Source organism: Macrosteles quadrilineatus, unplaced genomic scaffold (genome assembly GCF_028750875.1).
Source record: "Macrosteles quadrilineatus isolate MER2022 unplaced genomic scaffold, UCM_ALF_1.0 Scaffold_9__3_contigs__length_116548681, whole genome shotgun sequence".
Taxonomy (NCBI): Eukaryota; Metazoa; Arthropoda; class Insecta; order Hemiptera; family Cicadellidae; genus Macrosteles; species Macrosteles quadrilineatus.
In genome coordinates, this window is record NW_026542602.1 from 59,377,455 (window position 1) to 59,403,079 (window position 25,625).

The 25,625-nt window shown below is 34.9% G+C and overlaps 1 protein-coding gene across 6 annotated transcripts in view; it reads right to left on the reverse strand.

The window, feature by feature from the left end:
• LOC129002006 (calmodulin-binding transcription activator 1) overlaps positions 1 to 25,625 on the reverse strand; it is a 126,712-nt gene that overhangs the window by 3,691 nt on the left and 97,396 nt on the right. For 2 of the 6 annotated variants that reach the window (XM_054429486.1, XM_054429490.1), the window contains 26 exons: positions 25,132 to 25,254; positions 23,678 to 23,833; positions 21,017 to 21,154; positions 20,155 to 20,317; positions 19,480 to 19,663; positions 18,394 to 18,510; positions 16,429 to 16,625; positions 15,542 to 15,669; positions 14,928 to 15,054; positions 14,004 to 14,227; positions 13,599 to 13,777; positions 13,298 to 13,400; positions 12,593 to 12,779; positions 12,087 to 12,183; positions 11,299 to 11,441; positions 10,662 to 10,785; positions 9,782 to 9,891; positions 7,462 to 7,554; positions 6,260 to 6,327; positions 5,814 to 5,968; positions 4,147 to 4,337; positions 3,623 to 3,768; positions 2,733 to 2,911; positions 2,084 to 2,158; positions 1,568 to 1,601; positions 613 to 729 (listed from right to left, as the gene is read on the reverse strand). In XM_054429486.1, the coding sequence (XP_054285461.1) occupies positions 622 to 729; positions 1,568 to 1,601; positions 2,084 to 2,158; positions 2,733 to 2,911; positions 3,623 to 3,768; positions 4,147 to 4,337; positions 5,814 to 5,968; positions 6,260 to 6,327; positions 7,462 to 7,554; positions 9,782 to 9,891; positions 10,662 to 10,785; positions 11,299 to 11,441; positions 12,087 to 12,183; positions 12,593 to 12,779; positions 13,298 to 13,400; positions 13,599 to 13,777; positions 14,004 to 14,227; positions 14,928 to 15,054; positions 15,542 to 15,669; positions 16,429 to 16,625; positions 18,394 to 18,510; positions 19,480 to 19,663; positions 20,155 to 20,317; positions 21,017 to 21,154; positions 23,678 to 23,833; positions 25,132 to 25,254 (3,549 nt within the window). In that variant the 3' untranslated portion in view covers positions 613 to 621. The remainder of the gene's footprint in view (positions 1 to 612; positions 730 to 1,567; positions 1,602 to 2,083; positions 2,159 to 2,732; positions 2,912 to 3,622; positions 3,769 to 4,146; positions 4,338 to 5,813; positions 5,969 to 6,259; positions 6,328 to 7,461; positions 7,555 to 9,781; positions 9,892 to 10,661; positions 10,786 to 11,298; positions 11,442 to 12,086; positions 12,184 to 12,592; positions 12,780 to 13,297; positions 13,401 to 13,598; positions 13,778 to 14,003; positions 14,228 to 14,927; positions 15,055 to 15,541; positions 15,670 to 16,428; positions 16,626 to 18,393; positions 18,511 to 19,479; positions 19,664 to 20,154; positions 20,318 to 21,016; positions 21,155 to 23,677; positions 23,834 to 25,131; positions 25,255 to 25,625) is intronic. The other 4 variants (XM_054429489.1, XM_054429485.1, XM_054429488.1 and 1 more) reach the window with 4 other exon arrangements.

Consider the following 25,625-nt stretch of genomic DNA (forward strand, 5'->3'; position numbering starts at 1 on the left):
GGATATTTAGTAATAGGTGAGATAATATTATTATTTTTGTCACCTATTACTTTCTTGCCCAGACATGATCAGTATTATTTCACTTGGTCCTCCTGACAGTTCAGACAACATTACAAAAATAATATGGTTTTCTTAGTTATCTACTACCGAGGTACTATTGTTCTGTAGTTCTGGCTGTTAATGAAGAAAGCCATCAGTGGGATAGTTATTTATTTTGCTCATTCATACAGCTCAACAAACATTACAGAAATAACAGGCTATTCTAAATAATCTATTACCAAGGTTCACGCAATTCAATATACTTTTTCAAATTATATTTTTGTATTTGATCGTTTGACCGATTTGTCCGAAATTTCTTATCAAATTAAAACAGAATTTCGGATAAAACACAGTTATCACATTGTTTTATTCGTAATTTATAATATTACAGAAAAAATTCATGTCGTTATTAGGCTCTGTAGTCCTCTTTAGTGCGAATTTAGTCAAGCAGCAGTAACAAAGGACCGGCTCCCGCTCCGGTGAACAATACCCGATTCAGGAAACAGACCCAATCCTTGGTTCACTATGGGGGTCTGTCCCAACTATAGTTCTGTAAGTATGAGTATGGCTGACCTGGAGTTGCTACTTGGTCCGATGGAAGGTGAACTGACGGGAGAGAATGACCTTGGACGGACACCCCTGGGAGACGGGCCCCCCTGCCTCTCTCTTTCTGCTCGTTCTTTCTGTAACCTGCAAAAATACAAAGAGATGTTATATAGAGGCGGAGTTGAATTACACTTATTTAAAGTATTACCTTCACATCTTTGGACTCTAGGCTCTAGTTCGGAGCTGTTTTCACATTACTTCAGGGTCCTAGAGGGTTGCGGCATTATCACATAGATAAAATCCATTGGCGATTGGCGGGATTCAAAACTGGCACCTCGGAAAGCATAGTCCCTTACTCTATCACTAGACCAGCTTGCTTCCCTGACACTAGGTACTAATTAATATACACTAAGATGGGGGAGCGAGCTGGTCTAGTGGTTAGAACGCAGGACTTCGGTTCCTGAGGTTCCGGGCCCAAATCCCGCCATGTCACTAATGGATTTTATCTATATGATAATGCCGGAACCCCTAGGTCTTAGGTCTGAAGTAACGTGAAAATAATCCTGGACTCGTTCCTAGCGTCCTAGGACAAAAAAGATGGGTACCCCATTGACATATTTTAAACAAAATATGAATGAAGGATTGTAGATTGAAGTAAGATGTCTTTTGTAGCTTTAATACTGACCTGACTACTTCTTAATAAGGGCATTATTTAAAGGCCAATTTTTGACAATGGCTGAGCCTGGATTTGAATCATGTAGTTCACCTATAGTAAACTTTGCTAAAACAATTCAACAGTTGGTCCTTTAAACGTCAATGCAATGGTCTGTAACAATCGGCTAATCTGATCCTAAAATAATACACACCTTACCTTCATTTAAGAAACACTTTTGCATCAACAATAGTATGGTCATAAAACAGAGCATATATGTACAAAAGCTACATCAAGTCACTGAACGGACGTCGGCGAGTTGAAACTTACCAGTGAGCCTGAGCTTGACGCTAAGTCCCACAAACTAGTGAAAGCAATGAGGAAAAACATTAGTGTTAGTCATTGTGTCAATTGAATAAAAAAAAGTTACAAAAATTCTAAAATGTGGGATTTAATTCAGCGGCTTTTTCATAGAGACAAAGACAAGTGTCTGAGTGAACTATGTTCTAAAGAATTCATCTTGAGAAATAATAATATTTACGTTGTTATTGACTCTCCAATCTTTCTCGTTATGTAAAAAGATGGAAAAAGAGCAGAACAATTTTACACTTGTCAGAGGTTGATCTAGATAGTTAAGAAGGGATTTGTTAGAAGAAATAAGTAGTAATAAGCCAAGCAAAATAAGTACGCATTAGGCCTAATGTTATTTATATGGGAAGAAATCTAACTTTTATTATAAGGAAATATTTTAGTAATTCAAGGAAATTGTATTTGCTTAGTTTTTATGATGTAGGTAGTTACAATTTACAATACTTAGAGAAATTATTGTAGAAATTAGAAACGTACTTGTTCTTAGACTGCCTCATAAATTGCTGGATTTTGCGAGCTGCCTGATGTTGTCTTCGTTGGGAGTATGTGCGCCTGAAAATGAACAATCGTTTAGGAATATTTTGATTATTTTCTTTGACAAAAATACTGCGTAGAATAAATACCGTTTAAGTTCAAAGAGCTTTATGAATTTTAGAGATGATTTAAACAATTTCACATGGAGAACCATGTTTCCCAAAAATTAAGATGATTATTTTCAATTTACTTTTAGCAAACCCTTTAAATAATACGTTGGTTTAGGGTTGTGATTTTGATTGTTTACAAAAATTAATGTCTACCATATACGTTACAGGTTTAGGTATTAATTGCTTGTGGTGAATCTTCTTTAAGTAATTTCCGATTTGTCTAGGTTTTGTAAATTGTGAATCTTTGTTGTTAAATGAAAAATTGTTTATTTTATCAGGTAAAGTTAGTTTTACCTTTCTTACACTTAACCTGAAACTCAACCTTTCTTACACTTGATCTTTGATGTTTCCTATCAACTGCTTTGTGTTACTATCATTATGTCCGAGGTTCTTCATCACTCTTACTACTTATTTTATTCATATAAAATACCAAAATATAAAATAGTTTGTTAAACATTCACGATGTTGCCAAAGTCACTCACTTGAGGCCCGTGGGTGGAGTAGCGTCCCCACTTCTTCCCTGGTCTCGGTAGTTCCTGTAGTAGTTCTGGATCCTCACTGCGGCCTCTTGGTTCTTCTTGAACCGTTTGTGTTCACAATAAGATCTGAACCCATTCTGTATGACCATAGCAGCTCTGGTCATCTGCTTGAAGTAGGCGTACTGGAAATAAACGACAAGATTAGTGTTAACTGAAAATGTTTATGATTTGATTCTATTATAATATTGTCTATAATTATATTGTTAGATCAAATTCTCTGCCACACATTTTGCTTATGTGTGAGGTAGCACCCTCAGTTGGGAAATCATACACCAGTAAGTTTTTTCTACAGTCAGACTCACAAAAGTTTGCAGTTGGCGGCAGCCAATCACAAGACAAGGCTAGTGCGACGTTGCCATATCGCCCGTTGATGACACTAATTAAAATATTAAACAATATTTTCAAATCAGCTGGTATTATTAGATTTGGCAACACTGCACTGTCCTCATTGGCTCATTCAAAGTCACGTGGTAAATAGGCTCCTCCCTCAACTGCAAACTTTCGTGGTCCCGACTGTAGAAACTTATATCATGCCTTAAAAATCTATGAATCCTTCAAACTGTATCCGATTTAATGTAGATAGATGAGTCTAAGACCATTGATTTCTCGTCACTTCCATTTGTTTACTATCTAAAACATGTTCAGAAATACACGATCAAGAGTCTAGAAGCATGTGGAGAATAATGTGGGAATAAAAAGAGACTGTGGTATGTAGAAGGAAATGGAGAAGCCTAGTTGATGTATAATTATGTGATTTAAAAGATCTTTGGATCACAACACTGATCAAAAAATTGCAGTGGGGTCAGTTAAGGTAATACTCATTGTACAATCACCTGTTTGTATCTGCGGTAATAGTTCTGTATGAGGATGGCTGCGGCTCGCTCCTTGTCTTGTTCTTCCAGCTTCTTGCGTCCTTTGTACGAGCGGTAAGCCTTCTGGATGATCTTAGCGGCCTCGTAAAGTTCTCTTTGTTCTCGGTCTGCCAATCAGAGTGAAATTATAAATCTAAATATAACAAGATCTTTGATTTATATTAGTACTAGCTGCAAGTCCATTGCTTTGTATCAGGAAGAGGTGGTGGAAGAGTATAATGTGGTTCTATAGATATGTTTTATGGAATAGTTATGCTGCATGCATAGTTAATTTTATTAAAAAAACTTTCGCTTAGATGGATAAAATTCTTTTTTGTGTAATTCAAGTCAGGCTTTTACTAAGTACTCTGTCTTAAGATAAGGTCATTTGAAGGAAGTATGGACCTTGGGTTTTGTTAATGCTACGCTCTCAAGAGTTTGAGCAAGTAAGCCTGAGGTCCATTGTTAAACATCATAAAATTAAAAAAATTGCAAGTTCCACTCACCAGACAGTGTAAGGTTGGAGAAGTCTTTCTCAAAGAACAGACTGTTGGAAGATGCGTGAAAGAACTCACAGAAGTCTGCCGTAGTGGGAGGAGGGGAGGGGGAATCTGGTAGGAAGGAGGAGGGAGATGGGGAGGGGAGGCAAGAAGAGGCGGGGGAGAGACTGGAGCTAGGGGTGCTGACGTCATAATACCTGCAAAACATCAACACAAGTGGGGATAACAAATAGATTAAGTATTCGTTTATGTTTATATTTTTTTACTTTCTCCCCCTATACCATAGTATATGGAGAAAGTATTGTTTTCGTCAAAATTTTCGAGTTTGAGTTTTGAGTGGATATATTCGTTTTGGGTCCCCCTGGACCCAAAAAAGTGGTTTTCGAAGTGATGTCTGTGTGTGTGTGTGTGTGTGTGTGTATGTGTGTGTGTGTGTGTGTGTGTGTGTCTGTGTGTCTGTGTGTCTGGATGTGTACAGAGCTAGAGACTACACCTGTGGTCCGATTTCGATGAAATTTGGAATGTAGGTTCTAATCCATGGTATCTCCAGGCGTTTTTTTCATTTTTTTAAATTTTGATTTTTAATGGGGATTTTCCCATAAAAACTCATAAAAAACTGGAAAAATAGGATTTTCTCGAAAATGGCCCGAACGATTTTGATAAAAATTTAGTATGTTGTAGCCCTTTAAATTCTAAACAAAATGGTACAAATCCCATTTCTCTAAAAATTACGGTTTAAAAGTTATGGTTAATTATGTAATTTTCCCATAAAAACCCCATAAAATAACGAAAAATTGTATTTTAGACAAAAATCCAGTTTTGATTTAACATAGTAGGTTATGGTCCTTACAATTTTGATAGTTTTTTTTCATTTTTTAGAAATTTTGATTTTAGATGGGGATTTTCCCATAAAACCCCATAAAATAACGGAAAAATAGGATTTTCCCAAATATGGCCCGAACGATTTTGATAAAAATGTAGTATGTCATAGTCCTTTATATTCTGAACAAAATGGTACAAATCCCTTTTCTGTAAAAATTACGGTTCAAAAGTTATTGTAAATTATGTTATTTCCCCATAAAAACCCCATAAAATAACGGAAAAATCGGATTTCCCAAAATTGGCTCGAACAATTTTGATAAAAATTTAGTATGTTATAGTCCTTTAAATTCTGAACAAAATTGTACAAATCCCATTTCCGTATATTTACACTCACCGCTTACACATGATAAAGGTTGTTGACAAACTTATGGGAGAAAGTATGTGTCAGAATGCTGATACCATTTATTTTAGTATGTCCTACCTTAACATACTAGGATGCTAGGCTCCAGCCCAGAGGGTCATGGCATTAATGATTGGCTGGTTTTGAACCCACTAGAACAGGACGCTTAGTCAGTAGTGAGACGGACTACAATTCTATGGCACCAATTTCTTGCGTTCATGTCCACGGTGGCCACAAATAGTTATCAGTACAGTTCATTCTTGTTCTTGCTTTGCTTGACATATTCCATGTACAGACCCATGTAGATGGATGAATGTACAGAACAAAACAAAAATAGTACATAAAGTGTGTTACATTAACTTAGACTATTCTTTAAAACTGTTAACAAACTATTTGCGTAAATTAAAAATTGTTTCTTAATGATTTTTTCATGTTCTCGTCTTTTGCATACCTGTAGTTGTGATCAAAGTTGAACTGGTTGTCAGAATCAAAGCAGCAAGAGGAGGTGGAGGAGGGAGGTTCGTCTATGAGTAGAGGAGAACCCATAGAAACTTGGACTGACTGGTTGCTCAGCAATACCATCATGTCCTCCCCTTCACTCTCGTTCTGGTCAACAATCGTTCAATAACATAACAATCTGTGTTTGGTCCAAGATGACTGTGAGTGTTTTGGAGCTAAAAATCGATAATTTAATTACACGTGCTATGCACGCTACTAATTAATCAATTAATTCAATTATGCGTGCTATTAAGCAGCATTCTTCTGACACTGAAGAGTTACTAAACTGTTTTATAACTTTTGTAGCAAGCTGTGTGTAGCTATTAGAACATAATTCAATTTCCTATTCCTAAAATGTAGTACACTAAATATTATTTATTGGTAGAATAATCAACCTACCTTGATCCTTTCGGGCATTGCAGCGATGATTTGTTCAGCCAAAGTCAAAACCCTCACTTCTTGCTCCCCTGAAAAAGTGAAATTTTTAAGTCTAAGAACTCAGTGCTAACAACGAGAATGTTTGGAATGTGTTGAATCAAAGGGCATGTTAATAATGCTCTTAAATGTGAAATACAGCCTAAAAGGTAGAAAATAGGAGTGTAGAAATAATGTAAGTTAGGGTACAAGGATCTAGAATTTAATGTTTAGTGTTAGAATAGTTCCCTTACCTGAATTACACAATAGTTAAAATATTACACTGTCGCTGACAGTGTTTTAATCCGCCATAGGTTAATTGGTTAGTTAACTGTGTTAAGTGTAAATGTTTTGGAATCCTTCCCATTCAGGGAAACTCACTATCTCAACAATTAATCTTAGTCGTAGTTTTACTTATTAAGCACTCATAACTATCAGATAAAATTCAAGGAATTTTACAGGATGTAGATAATTATAATTTTAATATTTACAGTTATGTATTCAATTATTTTAAACAAAATCTTACACAATGTGATTAAATCTTGCAGAATAATTCTAAGCATATACAGTATGACAAGATGACTCAAAATTTTAGTATAAATGGTTACATTTCACTTACCTTAATCAATTTTAAAATTAGAAATATAGCCTACAGTTAATAGTTATTTTTAAAATATTTGATTTTACAATACCTTTATCAGTTCCAAAAATGTAATCAGTTTTGGAACTGATAAAGGTATTGTAAAACCAAATATTTTATATATTACAGTTCCGGGGCTACAACAATGAATTTTAATAACAGTTATTTTTAGCTTATGATTTTATATAAATTGATTTCGGAATAACTTAGCACAGAAACCATATAACGTACCAAACTTAAAATTGTTAACCAATTCTTTTAGAATATATTTTTTTTAGCAGACTATAACAGAAACATTAAACTTCAATCCAATCACTGGAAAAATATTATTTAAATTAAAATAACAGTGTTACATTTTGTAATTTCAATTTTATGGTACAGTATCTGTTAAAACATCAATGATAGTGCACAACAATTAGATGAGGGGCTCTTTCTGCAACTGAATTTTTTTATTCTAAGCTCTATACTTTTTCAAAACAATTCCTTGCTTATTTATTTTGCATATTGTAGGATGCTACTCCAAAACGTTTCAGTGGCCCATACGTACCCACGTTGTCGGAGTTGTTGCGAGTTTCCTCGTCTGATAGAAGTTCTACGTCTATTATCGGAGACTCGCTCCTCGGGCCCGACGTCACCTCACCTAGTGGCAACACTAGTGCATCTACAAGCTGTTTCAACCTCTGCTCCACCCTTATACTCTCATATTTATACAACATCTCATCGTCAAGTGTATGGGTCTGTTTTCAGTGTGTAAAGAGTCAAATATTTTAAAGTAATAAACACCTATATTAAGGGTGCCGTTTTGATACTGAGAAAATTCAGTAGCTTGTTGATGGTTCGAAACTGGACCCAGCTGTTCCTGATCATTGGGCTTTAAATAAATTATCCTGGCTAATGAAACAGCCGATCTTAGTTAGAAAAAAAGCTACAGATCATTTCACACCATTCTACACTATATTAGGGTTAAAATACGCTTCGGGTGGTGTTCCCATTACTATGATTAATAGTAAATAAAATTGGTCACTAAGATTCTTCGTTTGAATTGAATAATTAATTTTTTTATAGTTTTAATGACGCAATTGAAGATAAAACAAGCTTCACACCGCTCAAAAGGTTTTGGTATGCTATGGTTGACCCAACCAAGTTCAATTTGATAATTTGTTTTCTTGACTAATAAAAAATATACCCAAGTAGTTCAGAGAGTATGAGTCATGGAGCGGAGTCGAATATAAACGAAGTGCAAAATTACAAATGGAATAAATCTGGAAATGCAGAAAAGATTAAGTTCATATCATTACAATGAGCTAGAACAAGACTAGGTAAAATGCAGTGATTTAGAACAATAGCTAAAATATTACTTCAATATGGAAAATAATCAAGTAATATACTACAGCCATCTGGATCAAGGTGCATATTATATTTTGAAAGTTTTACTGAAATAAGCTTGCAAATCATTACACAGTAAAACGAGACAATGCATGAATAAATTTAAAAACATCTCTTATAAAATAGAAAACTATTAAATTCTATTCGCATAATCTATTCAAGTAGCTGCATTATTTTCTTTATATATTCTTAACATTTACTGATTAGTGGTTTCAAAAAGTTATGGTATTGCTTTGGAAAAACCTTGTAAAACTTAGGTTGGGATCTTAATTTGTTTTAGCAACATACTGCAATACATCAGAAAAATATAAGTATACAAAAAAGGCATAGCAATCAATAATAAGGCAAACCATTGTATACTTTTGGTATGATTTGTATGTACACCTAACTTTTGAAGAAAAATTGGTATGATGGTTCATGTGCGTTCAGCCTTATCAAAACAGAAATCAGTTCTGGTAATATTGTTATCTATCTTACATAAGTTATAGGAATTGGAAAAAAACACCAAGAGAGAGTAGGAAATTCAGTTTGAAACAAACTTGGTCGAAAGGTTAAAAAATGTACGATGCAACACCGAGAAGGGACGGCCGGCCAGGGAAGGCATCAGCATGTACGGAAACTAGAAAATTACAAATAGTAAATGCGGAAACTAGAGGTACATAAATGCGTAACGTGACTAAGCAGAAGCCTCATGCCGAAACGAACAAACTTACCTCGACAAAACGTGTTGTGACGTGTTGTGTCGTGTCAGATGAGTGAGTAAGAAATATACAGAGACTCAGAAAGGATTGGACTAATTGCTAAGTTTAAACCTACGTTATGGATCTGGTTTTAGGAGAAAGATTGAGAAGAAATAATAATTTTTGTTTAGAACTAAAATCAGTGACATTTGAGGTTCAGATTTTAAAGTGTGAATCAAAGTAAAAATGCTACATTGACAATTTAGTCACAGTTAAATGAAAGTGACTAAAAGTAAAGACATTATAAAATTGCTGTAACCAATGCTGTGAGTTATTTTGAAAAACCATTCAATACAGATTTTCAAACGTAATCCTCAATCAAAAATTGTTGTTGTAAATAACATTGTTGTTGTCAATAAGAATGTTTTAAAATAAATTTTGGATTTTAATGAAGAGTAAACAACCCAAATAAAAATAATATTTATATCTAACCCATACCCCAATAACAAGCCACAAAAGACTTTTTTTATGTATCTGTTCTCTGTATATTTCCTTACATAATGATTCGTAAACTGTCCAAAGTAAAGTTATAGGGTTTTTAAAAGCATTCATGTAAGAATTTTTAATTATTTTACATTAAGATGGATTTATTGTTTATATGGCTGTTTAGTTTTTCTAATTTTTTCACAATACTTTCATGATTTGTTCTAAACATATCTACACTTTTCGGCTTCCATGTTTTATTTAGTTTTGGTTTAGTAACTGTTTAATATTCTTTACGTTTAACTTAATAATACTTACAAAGTGCAAAGTCCATTCGACGAGGAGGAGAATGAACGATGTCACTGTCGTAGGCGGAGTCTGTACCTGAGAGTGGGGAACTCAATGGTAGAGACATACTGCGCTCAAACCTGCAAGTTGACACATGTTAGAGTTAGATCGTGGAACTATATTATACCACCTTCACATCCTAGGAAGCTAGGCCTAGCCCAGAACCATTTTCACATTACTTTAGGCTAGGCCTAGAGGATCACAGCATTATCACTAAGGCTTGAATCCATCGGTGATTGGTGGGATTTGAACCCGAGATTCCAGGGTTAAAAGTCCCATATTTTACCACTAAACCAGTTTGCTCCCATGTTCCATTCATAATGGTCACCATGAGAATAAAATCGTGTCTATTTACTGGTGGGCTTAGAGGATTACGTCATTATAGACCTACCTGCATTACAGGCCTTACTTCCTAAAAAGCCTTAGTCCAAAAGTACATCATTACAAAATATTTAATTCGAGTGATTAATTTTTTCACTTAATTCCTCAACTCCATTTCTTTTTACATTAAACAAGTAGCCGCAGGATGTTTTTACAATGCTCCAATGAGAAGAATTGATAATAGTAGTTTAGATGTAAGTAATATAACTTACTTAGAAAAAGTAAAAGACATCACGCTTTAACTTGTTTTTGAAAAAAAAATTTGACAATATTGATTTTGAAAACAGTAATAGTCTCTCTTGGTTGAAAGTGCTGCATTGTAAATAACAGTAAAATATTCCCAATTCCACATACAGCGTAAAGTAATGTGTTTCTTTATTGTGCCATAATAGATTCTTTTCCATTAAGGCAAGCCTTTGTTCACTTGTAAACACTTTATTTTGATGGATTTTTATTGATAGAACAATACCTGGATAGTTTGCTGTGGCTCCGATGCTTGCCCCGTGGGGGGCTCAGTCGGCCCCCTTCTGTCCCCCCTGTCTGCGTGCTGTTGTTTTGTTGTTGGGACTGTGACTTTTTCATGTTGTTGTTTACTGTAACAACAATCAATAATGCAATTTCTCAATGATCACAAATCAGGAGGTTAAGAGATGAGATCACTATTATTACTGGAATTGGAAGGAGAATCAATATACTGAAGTGAATTAAGAAAACTAGTTATTCATAAAAATTTTTGCAAAACAATTCATTAATTATCAAAAATTAGTAGCCTATATTTAAACTTTGTGTCCTATGCCTGTGCTATTTTTAAAACAATGTTTTGAATTATTCTTTTCCCCTTACTTTGTTAAAAACCAAAACCAATTATTGACCCATTGGAAAATAGGCTGCTGGTTCCAACATTGATCGGTTTTTGCGATTTTACCAGTAAACTTTCTGGATTTGAAAGGAAAAGAATACTCCACAAGGCTACAAATTGAATGTAAAGATACTTTCCTAGCTAGACTAAGGGAATGAAAACTTGTCTAATCATATAAAAGCAAAGAAAATATTTTTTTTTAATACTAAAATCTGTTAATTTGACTTATGTTTATGACTATACTAACCTGAATTGGGACTCGGTGTTGAGTTGACTGCAGGAGGTGCTAGACTGTTGTTATTGCTGTTGTTACTGTTATTGTTACTATTGTTACTGTTGGGTGGAATGTTCACATATAGACTGAGCAATTTGTACTTTTGGCTGTCATTTCTGAAAAAAAAAAAACACATACAAATTTAGTTTTGTACATTGAAAGTGATAATGGCTCACTTAAATCATAGATAAAACATACTCCCTTAGTAGATTTATCATCCTTATGGAACAGCTGAAGCCAATTGTATTGTTAGTTCTGTATGGTGTACTGTAGAGGTCGTGTTTTGTTTTTTGTTTACAATTTGTTTCTTGTTGAGTCATTTAAAACCTCGTTTAACCAAATAAACTATCTAAATATAAATAATAACCTGTACCCTAGTTATATAACCAAACACTAAAGGCACAAAGGAAGAAATGAACCCTAGAATAATAGAAACAAAATTTTGTCGACACTAACGTCCAGTGCCACCGGACATGAACTGACACCAAAAACGAGCTTCAAAACTTACAACAGGATGAGAAGTGTACTTGTGTTGGTTATTCTTTGCTTAAATACAGTATGAAACATGGTAAGACACCTGTATAAGACGTATAAATTATTACAGTTTTAAGAAAAAATATTAACTTGAGTTTTTAGGACAAACCATTGGATACTGAAGTGAAAAAAAACATTTATAAATGGTAGCAAGTTATTCGTAGAAAGAACAACCAATTGAAGAAAAAACCTTTAGAAAAAAAATTAACAACTTTTTGTATGGTTACCTAGGAATGGCATCCGGTTTGAGAAAGATACCGTCATCTTTCAACAGGGAAGAAGTGAGATCAGATTCCGTTTCTTGGCTGTCGTCTGCTATGGACTCTGTAAAATAGAGGCTCTTAAATAAGGGACCAATAGAAAACCATGTTATTACCATAGATAAAACTTTGTAATATAAATAATTTACAGATTATCTTTCTTGAAGAGGAAAACAACAAACACCAACATATGACTTACTGCAATGATGAAAGAAATATTTGTTTTTGTTTTTAGATAAATCGGAAAGAAATTAAAGGATACACAGATAGCTCACAGTGCACAGATTTTTCATAATAAGAGCTACTTTCAGAAATAACTTGAGCACAATGCTCCGTGCTAACTTAATGTGAAAGGCACTAAAAGTGGAGTAGTGACACAGCCTTGGCTATCACTTTAATGGTCCAGGCACTACGTAAAATAATATGTAAAATCTTCAAAGCTGGTTCCTTTACAGGTACAACCGTAGTCTCACCAGGCTGGGAAATGTTGGTGCTCTCCTGATGAACAGTCTGTAGTCGCTGCGCCAGTGCAGAGTGGTTGGAGGCTCGCGCCAGGTCAAGCGCCGTCTGTTGTTGGCCGTTTGTCACAGAGAGCGCTGTCGAGTTCCACTGGTACAGAAGCAGAGCTGTCTGAGTGTGTCCTCTCCAGCACGCCCACATCTGTAGTCAATAAACATTGCCAGCTTGGTCAAGTGGAAATACAAACCCTATGTACAAGCTCATGTAATGTGTCAGTTTAGTGAATCAACAATAACATTGAAGGTTACACTACCTTAAAAAATGTGAGGTGATTTTGGATTTCAATTAGAATTTGAGTTTCATCAAACTATTTTATAGGAGCCCACATCTACTGTAGAGAGGAGGCTGTGTCAAGCTCTTGAGTGAAACACAGTGAAACAACCATAGTAGGCCTAACATTGAATGGTACAGAGTCTTCCGAAATTAGAGTCTTGTCATTTGGACTTTACAAACACCAAAAGCACTTTACAGTCCAGCCAAACTCTTTTATAGTGGTCCGAGCTTATTGGAAAAACTCCAAAAAATTAATAGATACAAACATAATAGTCTATTTCCCTTCTTAATTAAAAAATACCTCAACACTGAGTGTGTGTGGGTACAGTCATATGTTTCCTGTACTGGATGGTTTTGTTTACAATATCCAATATCCAAATACGTACCAGTGGAGTGTAGCCTTCGTCATCCTGACTGAGAGCGTCCACCTCCGTCTCCAACAGCAAGGAGGAGTTCTCGGCCCTCCAGTGTAACATCGCACACACCAACCTGCACAAACACCACTGTCAGTACAGACAACAGACAATAAACTAGAGAATGTTTACAGTCAATGATGTCAGTATGTAACAGCTAAAGTTAATTTAAACAACACCAGATTCGGACAGTTACACTAACAATTCCCACAATCTAGAGGCCATTCAATCATGAAATCTTTAAATCTGCCTATTGACTCAACTAAGTATTTACCTGGAGTATCCCAGAGACGCAGCCAGATGCAGCAGAGTCATGCTGCGCAGAGTGGAACACCAAGAAACAGAAGTGTCCTCATCACTTCTGCTGCGCCATGATCTGCGCGACAACGACTGACACAGAGACACCAGTCTGTCCTCAAAACTCTTCTGCTTCAACAAGAGGCTTGCCTCCACCTGTAAATAGAGGTGGGAAATAATGTTACTTTGTGTTTTTGCAATGTAAGGTTTCCTATGTTTCTTGTACCAAAGTGGATTCTTTATCATCAAGGTAAGCATGCTTTCCTAATAAACATTTTTTCTAGGCCCTGAAGTGACCATAAGTCTACATAACATCCTTGACAAAAAGGAAATTTAATTTAATCTATACCTACGATATATCCTCAGTTCTAAATTCACTCACAAAGTCATGACCGGTGTCGGGCTCCTGTTTGATCTCCAGCCGTTCGTCCATGGCTTCTAGCCTCTGCAGCAGTGTGAACTTGAGCAGGTTGTCGTTGGGCGCCGCTGTCGACTCTCTAACACTGTGCTGCTCTCTGGGAGGCGTCTTGTACTCAAACATAGCTGAGTTGGAGATGACAAACCCTTGACACGCCACTTGTAGTGTCACCAACCCCACCTCATGGGCTGCAACATTGGTTGTTGGTTAGACAAGATGAGAAAGCTCTTTTCAGGGACTTTATGGAAATTCCTTGGTTTAATAGGTCATTTAATTGTTATTTGAATAGGAACAAATAAAGAATTTTTTTTAAGGAATATTAGACAGTGTTAATCCCAATGTTACATGATTTTTTACGATTTCAATATTGTTTAGTATACTCTAAAATATGAATACCACAGGATTTCTAGTGAATGAAGATAATTTAAGTCCTTGATCTAACTGCAAGTGAAATATTAGTCCTCTTTTACCAAGATTAAAATTAATCGGTATTAGCATTGACTATTAATAGTCAAAGGTTTTGGGAAAAAATAGTCAAACTAGACCCCTCACTGGTAATTTTGTGTTTTTTTTCTAGAGAATAAACCTCAACTGTCCTATAGAACTAGTTTGTGTAGTTAGCCGAAGCATTATGTAAGGTACGAGTCTCATAGGCGAGCCAATGGTGACTGCATTGCTAAGACAAAAGCCAGTCTCAGACCAGCAAAGTTTGGTTAAAGAGCTCCATAGACAGTGTTTGATAAGATTTGTGTACACTGGTTCAACAATACTGAAAAGAGTGGCAAGTTAATCTCAAGATGAAATATAAAATGTTGTACGTCTTGTATGAGTTTTTGTTTTAAGTGTTGAGAAAGTAAATATTTCATTAGTTATGGTTCAGTACTATACCTGGGCAGTAGCAACGTAGCACTCCAGATTGCACTAGTGTTGTTGGAACTGGGAAGGAGTCGAAGAGAACTGTGTATGGAGAAGAAGTAGAGTACCACGGTCCCGTCACCAGAACTTTCACACCTCCCTGGTAAACATTTATTGTGTCAGTAACAACATATAGCACATGGGAAACTGGGATTAGAAACTTTAAGTATCCCAAACAGCCACCATGGCTTTTAGCAAAACCTGTACTTAGACTACTATTTATAAAAACTTGTTTAATTACGCAAACACGCTGTTTTTACCAGTCCAACTACTGTGGTGGACTATTAGGTCTCTTTTTGGCCAAGTTGACACTGTAGATTGGCATGTTTGAATCCCGACTTGGCTGTGAATGATGTACAACTCATGAGTTTATCTACCAGAGCTGGTGGAAAGGGCCTTTCAAGAAATGATGGCTCGGATGAATATTGTAGAAATAGAAATTTTTTTTTGAGTCGTACTTCTTTTATTGGAAAACTATTATTTACTTTACTTGTGTCTCTGCCAAATGACTAATAAAATGACTCTCTAAGTTAAATACTTTTACTTGTTCAACACAAACTACATAATTGTGTGAGCCTATATCTCACCTCAGGATAGGCCCACTCAGGTGAATAGTCGGTGATATTGGCGGGGGCCTGGAGTTCAGGTGGGGGCCCCTCTGGGCTTGCCTGTTCCTGGTCACTCTGCCCTGTAGTGCTGCTGGTGGCACCGTTACCTAAAACCATATCTAAAGATAGAATAAATATTGGTAAGAGGAGAAAAATGTGAAAATGCAATGTGCGGTCTTAAAATACCAAGGATTTCAATTCTGGAATGGAGTTTCTAACCATTCTTTAATTGATCTATGTCAGCATTCAAACCAATTAACTCATTCAAATTCTAACACATTAACCCCAATTACATCTGGGCAATGTGTCTTGGGATATGTTTATTGTTCATGGGTAGAAAAACTGCCTTGATCCTCCTGTACAGAGTGGGAATGTATTAACCTTGTTTCACACTAATGTAGATTAAGCTCAGTAAAACTCAAGTAGAGATAGGTTTTGGATGAACTAGTCAATTTTTTCATAAAAAAATGAATAAATAAATCAATTAAGCTTTTGCAAGGTTTAAGTCCCTTTGCAAGATTTACCAAGTGGGTTAGTTCCCCTTAAAGAATTGTCACAGATCTCTAAACCAAAGGTTCGTAAACGTAAATGTTGTTATTAGCTTATATGATAATCTTAATATTAACAAATTAGCTTTGTTTATCTGTGTTATTGAACGCCATATTGACTCTTTTTACCCATTTAGTGATGAAACAGTCCGCACTATTGTCTTGTTAACGTCTAATGTAAACGTTGATCTATTGTTAAATAGCATAATTAATTATAGATAACCCAATGATAAACAGTGTCTAGGTCTAGAATACAGCCCAGTTTTGGGATCGACAAACCATCAATCTTCAGACCAATCTGCTCCAACGTACACCCACCTCCGCTGTGGTTGGAGTCCAGAACCTCAAGCTCCGGGAAGTCCCCGAGCATGTCGAAGGCGTCCAGATTGACAAACACATCATCGTCCATGGCGGAGGGTGGTGAGCAGGCAACGTCTATGAACTCCATTGGATTGATTCCGGACACCAATACATCTGTTTCGGCCTCCTCTCTCTTACCGTGGCTGCTGCGGTCCCTGTGCAAATGACTCATGAGGACAATCTGATAATAATGTGGGTTAAAAAGGGAATCTTGGCTTATCAGTGTGTGGGAAAAATAAAAACTGAATAATCTAACTGAACTGAGAAAAAACTAAATTTAATATTTACTAACTTCTATAATATGGTTTTTAAGCAAATATGAACCTGAATAAATATCAAGTTATGTTAAAAAAATCTACTGTGAGAAAGAATTAACACGATCGCTGAGTAGCATGGGTCTACAGAGATACAGCAAAACAACAAAAACAAGAATGTCTAAAAACATGATTGTGTTTGAAATAGATAAGGGCAAAATATATACTACAACACACACAATTACACAATTTTAATTTTAAAACATATTATTAATAAAGAACAAATTTAATGCATAAGGTCTTTAATTAATTTCTGATGCTTCCACTTTTACCCTCTTATTAATTTGATGTATTGTTTTGATAAGATAAAAATCTTTATAAAGATTGCAGAGACAAAAATGTTGTGTAAAAATGTTTTTGAAAGAAAAATATGACTTTTAGACAATAAAAAAATTTGGTTATAGGACTAATAATTTTTTACTTACTAGGAAAAACTGCAACACTTAAATAGACATTGATGAAAAATAACAAAGAAGTGACTATGCATTAGAATTTTTATTTAAAAATTACAGAAAGATTTGGTTATCAAGCTTCTCATTAGAGACGTAAAAAAACAAAATATATACTTTTGTTTGTAAAAAAATTGAAAATCTTTTACAACTCTCAAACAACTTACATTACGCTGTACAACACCTTTGAAATAACTAACACACTGGACTACATCAAACTGGTTATTGATCACTAGTTACATAAAAGGAGCTGCAAAAGCAGTAAATATTTGAAAACACTTAATTGAAATAAGTGTTCAGTTGAATAAGAATCTTTTATTACTTTGTCAAACTTAAATTGACAGTTTGGTTTGGTTTGGATCTTCAAAATATAAACTTTAACTGACTGGTGCTGTTAAAATTTACAATTTTGAAAAAATCCATACAATAGTAGATGAATTTGACTAATGTAATAAAACTATCAATAATCAAAGTCAAAACCATATGTAGATGTTTAAAATATTTTTCCTGTAAAATCTCATAGCAATTTGTAAATTAACGCAGTTGCTTTAAAAAATATATATATTTCTAAACTTATAGTGCTTTTTCTTGTACCAAGATAATTTTAATTAAATTCAGTGTTAGATCTTGGAATATAGATACAATGGACTGAAGTGGACATGCCAAATAAAAAGGGTTCGACAGTTTTATAGTTTAATCAGTCACCCACAAAGTGTTCCGCTTTTAAATAATTTTTCTCTGTCACAACAAAATTTAAAACCAATCTGAAAGGGTAACTTATATTGCACCATTACATCTTTTAAGTCCCTATCAATTGTGGATCACAAAAATGTTATATTTGTATACAGGATTGGCAACAGAAGGTCTTTATTGATGAAATATTTTTTTCAGTATGGTTCAATTGGGGGTTTTAATAATTTGGAGAAGTAAATTGTTGCCTAAGTTCAATAGAATAACATATTAGTGAAACTAAGCAGGAAAATGACAAGTTTGGAAAAAGATTTCATAGATAAGAAATATGGACAAAGATAAGTTGAAGTTTTATAACTGGTACTTAAAATTATGCAACACTGGTGTGTTAAACACAGTCAATTGTTTTCTTTGTAAAATTCCAGTCCTTCTCTTTTTATCCCTGTTAAAAAAATAAAAGAAAAACTTACCTTGAAACAATGAGGGGTTTTTCATACCAAGTAACATCTTTGTCAATTCTTGAAAACTTGGTTATATGAAATTGACGGGGTTTATAAGAAGGGGAGTCACGATCGGTAGTTAGAAAACTGAAAGATAGAACAGAAATGACGGATTAGATAAGGGGTGAGTTGGGAATGTACGTTATTCCGGATTGACAGGATTTGCAAAGTAAAAGCCATGGAGAAAAGAGAGGTTAAACATAAAATTAAGTTCGAAACAAGAAGAAAAGAATAAAATAATGAATGAAGAAAATTTGTCTGTCATAAATATTTTGAATACGTTTTTAAACACTTTAAATCTGTTTACATCTAAATGGCACTTGGCGTTACAATATGTTATTTAGTGTTTATAATGTCTGAAAAAGTTTTAAAGTATTAAAACCGTTACAATTTTGACAAATAAATATGAATTTATAATTAATAATGGTTCATAATAGCAGAAAGTTTTACAAAACAAATAAACATTCTGAAAACTGCATAAAACCAGTGTTTGGTGAAATAATAAATGATTTTCTTATCAATCCAGAAGAAGTTGATGAAGTTAATTCAGACTAATGCTTCACAGGTTTTAACTGTGGTACGCATGTTATTAGAATAATTTAAATCCGTGTAAAAAATGCTACATTACTTTATATTACATTAAACTAAAATGTGTGATTCCAAAACCATACACAATATGATTAGATTTTTTACACTGAAATAATTTTAATACGACTAACAACAGTATGCCAAATTAAAAATAGCAGCTTAGTGTACAAGAGTCCTAGCTAAAAAAAGTGGGGTGGAAAATAAGACAGAGAATTTCAAAAAAGGATAAGACAGGATATAACATGCAAGAGTAGGTTTTGAAGAAGACCATACAGATACTGGAAGGATAAAATCTGAATCTTTGAGAAGATATGATGTAATGTGAATAATTTACATTGTAGGAAATATTGTTTGCATTGTACAGTGTATAGTGTAAGGCGAATGATTTATATTTTTACAATAGTTTACAGTGTAGTGTAAGTAAGGTGTATGATTTACACTATGTATTGTGTATGGTGTACAGCTCACCTGTGCTGGGCCTCAGGGGTGGCACAAGACAGAGGCATGTTGGCAGACAGTGTCTGTTGTATGTCCTCCTGAGACAAGTCCAACGTCTCGTTGAAGAACTGAGAACTGCTCAGAGAGTCCTTGGAGCTGAGACTGTCCGAGTGGTGCATTCCGAACGGCTTCACGTCCACCAGCATCTCTGAACCTGAGAGAAAAATACAGAGGTTTATTAGATGGCAAGACACTTAATGATTTGGATCCATTTTGTTTGGATTTTAGACAGTTTAGACAGCGAAATGAAAACGATTCACACACTTGCACATGCTATTTTGTCTATACCAACGAAAAATAAACAATTCAGAACCTGTTTGATTCCATTTTGTAGATTAATTTATTATTGTTCCATTATTGTTTGGTATTTAGTAGTGTATTTAAATAATCTAGCATAATGTATAGTTTTTTAATGTTTTCATTCCATATAAATTGATTTTGTTTCAACTTTGGATAATTCAGACTTTTTTGACAAGATTGTAGTTTCAGGCTGTCCAATTGAGATGACCATATACTCTGTTATGGTATTTTACAATTTTCGGAGCTGTTTCCAAAGGGTTTTGTTCAGCAAAAGGTGTTTGAAACCAACATTTAGTTGCGATAGGTATTACTTTATTAACAAAAACTATTGTGAATAAAACCTACTAGACGAGTCATGTTGTTTATGTCTCTCGCGCTCCTTGGTGTCGCGCCTTCGCGTGTAACTCCTCTCGTACTCGTTGCTCGACATAAGGATGTTTCCGTTGCTGATGTCCATCTTCTCCGCTGGAGCATTTGATTGTTCCATGGCAGTCGCGCCTCGAGACTGCTGCACATACAATATTAAAGAAAGACATTTAGTCGTTGAAATAATTGATTTTGTGAGTTTTTCCTATCTGGATAATTTTTTATGCTATTTGTGATGATAGATTGGAAATGGACCATGTTTACAATAGGGTTCTCAAACAGATTTTTAAAGAGGTTGGCGGCCTCTTTTAACCTTGAATTTACCTATCCACATAGGCTATGTGCTTGGAACGCATCCAGCAAAGCAAGAGCTGAGCCGGTACAGTACGTGGTGATCTGTATTGATAAAAAGTAGTGGCAGGGACCAGGATCCGAACTCGTGACATCCCTGCCTTGGGCCTGAAGTCCGTGCTGCTATTGGCTGAGCCACCAACTCACCTAAATCTGTATTATCTAACCAACATTTATGGCAATGGCTGGCCTATATGAATACAATGTCTTTCCAGTATGGTTCGTTTGGCGGTTTTACTATATTGAAACTAAAAGTTTTCAACCCACTCACGTATATCTGTATCAACCTCTCTGCTTATCCAACCTTTTCGCCATTGGTTTTTGTCAGAAAAAATTAAAAAAGTAAAGTTAAAAGTTAAAACCCCGAACACTTTTATGAAATACATTTTATTTACTGCAATAAAATAATGAAACAAACAGAAAAAGTTCAACTGAGGCTGCCTAGAGGACAAGTAGCACCCATGATTTACAGATGCTCTGATAAACACACCTGTTGTTGTTGTTGCTGCTGCTGTTGTTGCTGCTGTTGCTGCTGCTGCTGATGGTGTTGTTGCTGTTGCTGTTCGTGTCTGTGTTGTTGACTGCTTAACATATGACAAACTTGTCCACTTGAGTTGACAACTTCCATCTGAAATTCACATTTTAATTTGATGTGTTGCAATGCGTTTGTGGTTCATGTACCAAAGTAATTCTCTCTGAAAACAACGGTAAACAACAAAAGAGGTTCTAGTGTTGTTTTTAAGAAGAATGAAACATCACCTTGCTTCATATTTTAGAATTATTGCAGCCCAAAATGTTTATCGAGAGACCTCTGAACGCTTATTTGCTCCGCTTTCTTAAAATCAAGGTAAACATTTAACTTAGATAAACTACTGCAAAGTAAAAGAGACACTACATTTCCATGTGAATGTTGTAGCCAGTGATATGATGAAAAATGACTTGAAATAAAGTTACAGAATATTTTAGGTAAGTACAATATTGTTCACTACACACAGGCTTTTTAATGATGCCAAATTGATAGGTAAACTTTAAAAAACCGTACATTATACCTTCTCATTTTGTAACTTATATAACCATTTAGACAATAAAGAAGTTTAATTTTGCAACTATTTCCTCAGTAAAAGATCCCTTGGTCAAAGTAGCCTGTCACATTCTGGATCTTGGGAGATAATCGCATTGTTGAACCAGGGAAAATACTTGCCAACTGTGGAAACATAGCTTTTCCTAAATGAATCACTGCAACACATCCAAAACGTCGACTAGTATTTTCCCCAGTCAACAATGTGGCCAAACCCCCTAAGATAAAGATCCAACATTATTAATGCTGAACAAAACTTTAAAACTAGCCACTAATAATTCAACTCAAACAGATAACACAACTACATCCTAAATCCCACCACCATTGCAGCGCTTACAACGACCCAAACACACACCTAAACAACGGGAAACACTAACTAACACGAAGCATATCAACACATCGGTCACTAACACTAGACTATCCTACATGAGTGAGAGAAGGAATACTTCAGATGAGAGACAGATAGGCAGACATAGAGAAGATGATGTGCAGCAATGACGGAATGATTAGGTGAAGACACTACACAGACGGGTGCTACATGCTCGGTCTGTACAGTAAACATTGAACATTGAACACTGTACTTTGAACATTTGTATTTTATGAAAATCATAATAGTTAGATTTATTAATGTTAAAATGAAAACAAAGGCTGTTCAGAAAGTAAGTTTCCGTCTAACAATAAGGCACACTCTGTAGCATACAAATATATTGGCCTCCTCAATGACTGTTTTTGCAATATTCAAGTTTATAAAGTGTGCTGTAATTGGAAATCTTGCCTGTTGTTAAGTGCGGTTATACAGTTTTTGTTGACTATACATTTAGATATATAAAAATTTTTCATCGATGAAAAAAATTTAATGAATGGAGGTTCTGTTCGAAAACGATGCATTCAGTTTAAAAAATACATTCAAAATTTAGTCGCGGCTCAGCCGGCATTGTACCACGTGTTTTACTTTATCGTCTGGTCGACCAGTGCTAAATTTTTTGTTTTGTGTTTCCGTGTTATCTCTTAAGTTTACTTAGGTTTATTATTAAGCCACGAGGAATATTTAATGAAGACTACTTGACATTCTTTCGGCCCTAGCAAACTACAAAGTATCATTTCGACAGCAACAAGGTTACATAAACCACTATATAGTTTTATTTTATTCCAAAATGTTCCTTACTTTTTGAACAGCCCTTATTTTATGTATTATAGAGTATGTTTAAGTGTTTGTGTGGTTTTTCAAAGGTGTCCGTAGTTATCTTGGTTAGCTCATTAAATGCAAGCAAAGAAGTGTAAGTAACAAAAAAGATATAGGTAATAGTTGAATACATAATAATTAAAATAAAATTTTTGAACAAGATAAATTTGAGAGATATTTTTAGGGTTATGAACATAATATATGTTTATTTTGGACTTTTGTGGGGTTTTCATGGTTATTATTTTTATAATGTTAAAATCTATCCGTTTTGTATCTAACATAGTAAATCCCTGACATAATAAGTTTGGTGATAAATTGTCAATATCCTGTTTAAATATTTTTTGTAATTAAATTATTGTTTTTTTTTATTTAAGTGTGATTTTATAGATAAGGGAGAAATGAAAATGTATATTTGGTATAATGGGCTTTAGTAGTTTATTTTGTTATTGATCTCTGATAACAAGTTAAAAACTATTTGGTAGATATTATAGGTTAGAAGATCTTACACCTTAAGGTTATTGATGACCAAAATATAAGTATAAGTATGTGATCAAACAAAGTCTCTAGTTAAATTGTAATAGCAATTTAATTATTGTTATCAACAAGATTAATTTAGGAAGGATCAAGAAAGATTTGAGAGGAATAAAAACTAATTTAAGAAAGATATATTTTTGTAAAAAAATTGATAAATTCTAATAATTTAGTTTACAAAATCTTTAATATACTATTTAAGTATTTAAGTGTTAAGTAAACATATCTTGTTGAAATCAAAATGAAAAGGGTGATGAAACTAAAAGTTAGATTTTTTCACAGTAAATCTGGAGATGACAAGTTCACAGCTAACACTGAACAACATGTATGTTGGAGACCGAGCATTAGCCCCGAGTTACCTCCATCGCTTCTTGTTTGAGAGAGGCAGGGGTGGCGGGGGGCGGGGGTTTATCAGAGGCCCCCACTACGGGGGGAAGAATCAGCAACCCCCCCGCACCCTGGATCTGCGAAAGACTCAAAACCAAAGAGCCCCCGCTGGTGTTGCTGGTAGAAACCTGAAAATCCCAGCTGTTAATTTTTTAATCAAGAATCATCGGCAAAAAATAAACTAATAGAGTTGTTGCAGTTTACTGAGTTTTGTAAATTTTAAAAATGTGACAAGGAGATAAATAGCTGAGTGGTTAGGGTGCTCGCTTGACAACCCAAAAATAAAAGAGTCAGTTGTTTTTTGACGGTTGAAACTAAGCGCAGCTCTCTTGGATCATTGGGCTTTTAATAAATGTCCTTGGCTGTACAAAAATCTTAACCAGTAACAAAGCTTCTTAGATCATATAACTTTATCCTATACTCATCCTGAATTCCTACTCAGCTTCAAATACGATGGTCATCCAGAAAGTAACAGACGTTTCGCATCAGCCCTGTCATACCCTGTTGGTGTAGTCTATCACCAACATCTTAGCTTTAAAGTGTTCATACACTCAGCACTGAGCCTTGTACGAGTACTTTGTCTAGAGTTGAGTGTAAAAATGAGCACTGTCATTGCGCTGTCTCACTAGTCGTAAGGTGGGCGTTGTGATTAGATTTTTGTTGAACAGAACAAGAATGCACCTCAAAAATGGCAGGATTTGCATTGACAGCACTTATTTCAACCCTCCACTACAGATGAAGTACAACAGATATGATGCACAGGCTACCGTAGCTGGATACGTTGACTGTAGGAAGGCTCTAATACCAAGATGTTAGCGATAGCACTACTCCAAGCAGCACTGATGCAAAACATCTGTTACTTTCTGGACATCCCTCGTATGGACTTTTCCATCACATTCTAGGAGACTAGGCTATATACCAAAATTGTTTTACACATTACTTCAGACTAGGCTCAGAATTCAGGGCATTACGTCATAGTTAAAAGTCACAGGTACTTGACGGAATTTGAACATGAAACCTCAGAAACCAAAGCCGCTTTCTCTACCACTTAACCTGTTTGCTCCCTAAAGTAGCGTTGCTGTCTTAAAAAATATAATTACAACAATCCTTCATGAATTCAGGGAAATGGTTAAAACTTACAGAATCGGATCGTGCATTTTATTCTGTTTGACTTTCAAGACCTCAAATAAGAACTCTGATAGCACATTCGCTCCTTTCTTGAACAGATTTTCAAAAACTAGAAAAACAGAAAATCTGACAATACTAAAAAACTCCTCTTACATAAAACTGAAAAATTCCCCCCTCTCTCTGACAACGACAGGTTTTTGCTTGGATTAAATATGGCAACCCAAGGCCTGTTATTGCAGCTTTAACTTTTGACCTACCTGATGTTATGACAAGTCGGTTAGGTTCTCATCGTACTGACCTGTGTGGTGTTATGATGAGTTGTAATGGTGTTGTGATGGGAATGATGCAGTGTCATCGGCCGAGTCTGTACGTTCATCACCCTCTGTTGGTGGTTCATCATGGAACTGGAGGATACCTGTAACTGTCAATAGATCTTGTAATACCTGTAACTGTCAATAAATCTTGTAATACCTGTAAATGTCAATCAATCTTGTAATACCTGTAACTGTCAATCAATCTGGTAATACCTGTAACTGTCAATCAATCTTGTAATACATGTAACTGTCAATCAATCTTGTAATACATGTAACTGTCAATCAATATTGTAATACATGTAACTGTCAATCAATTTTGTTCAGTATATGGTATGAGTAAACCAAATCCAACAATAGTTAGGGATTATTTACTTTTTATTAGACAATACTACTTTCTTTTGTTTGTTGATCAAACTTCACAAAGAGTAACACAATTTAGTTGTCAATTGCTAAATGTAAAAGAAAAACAATAGTATTG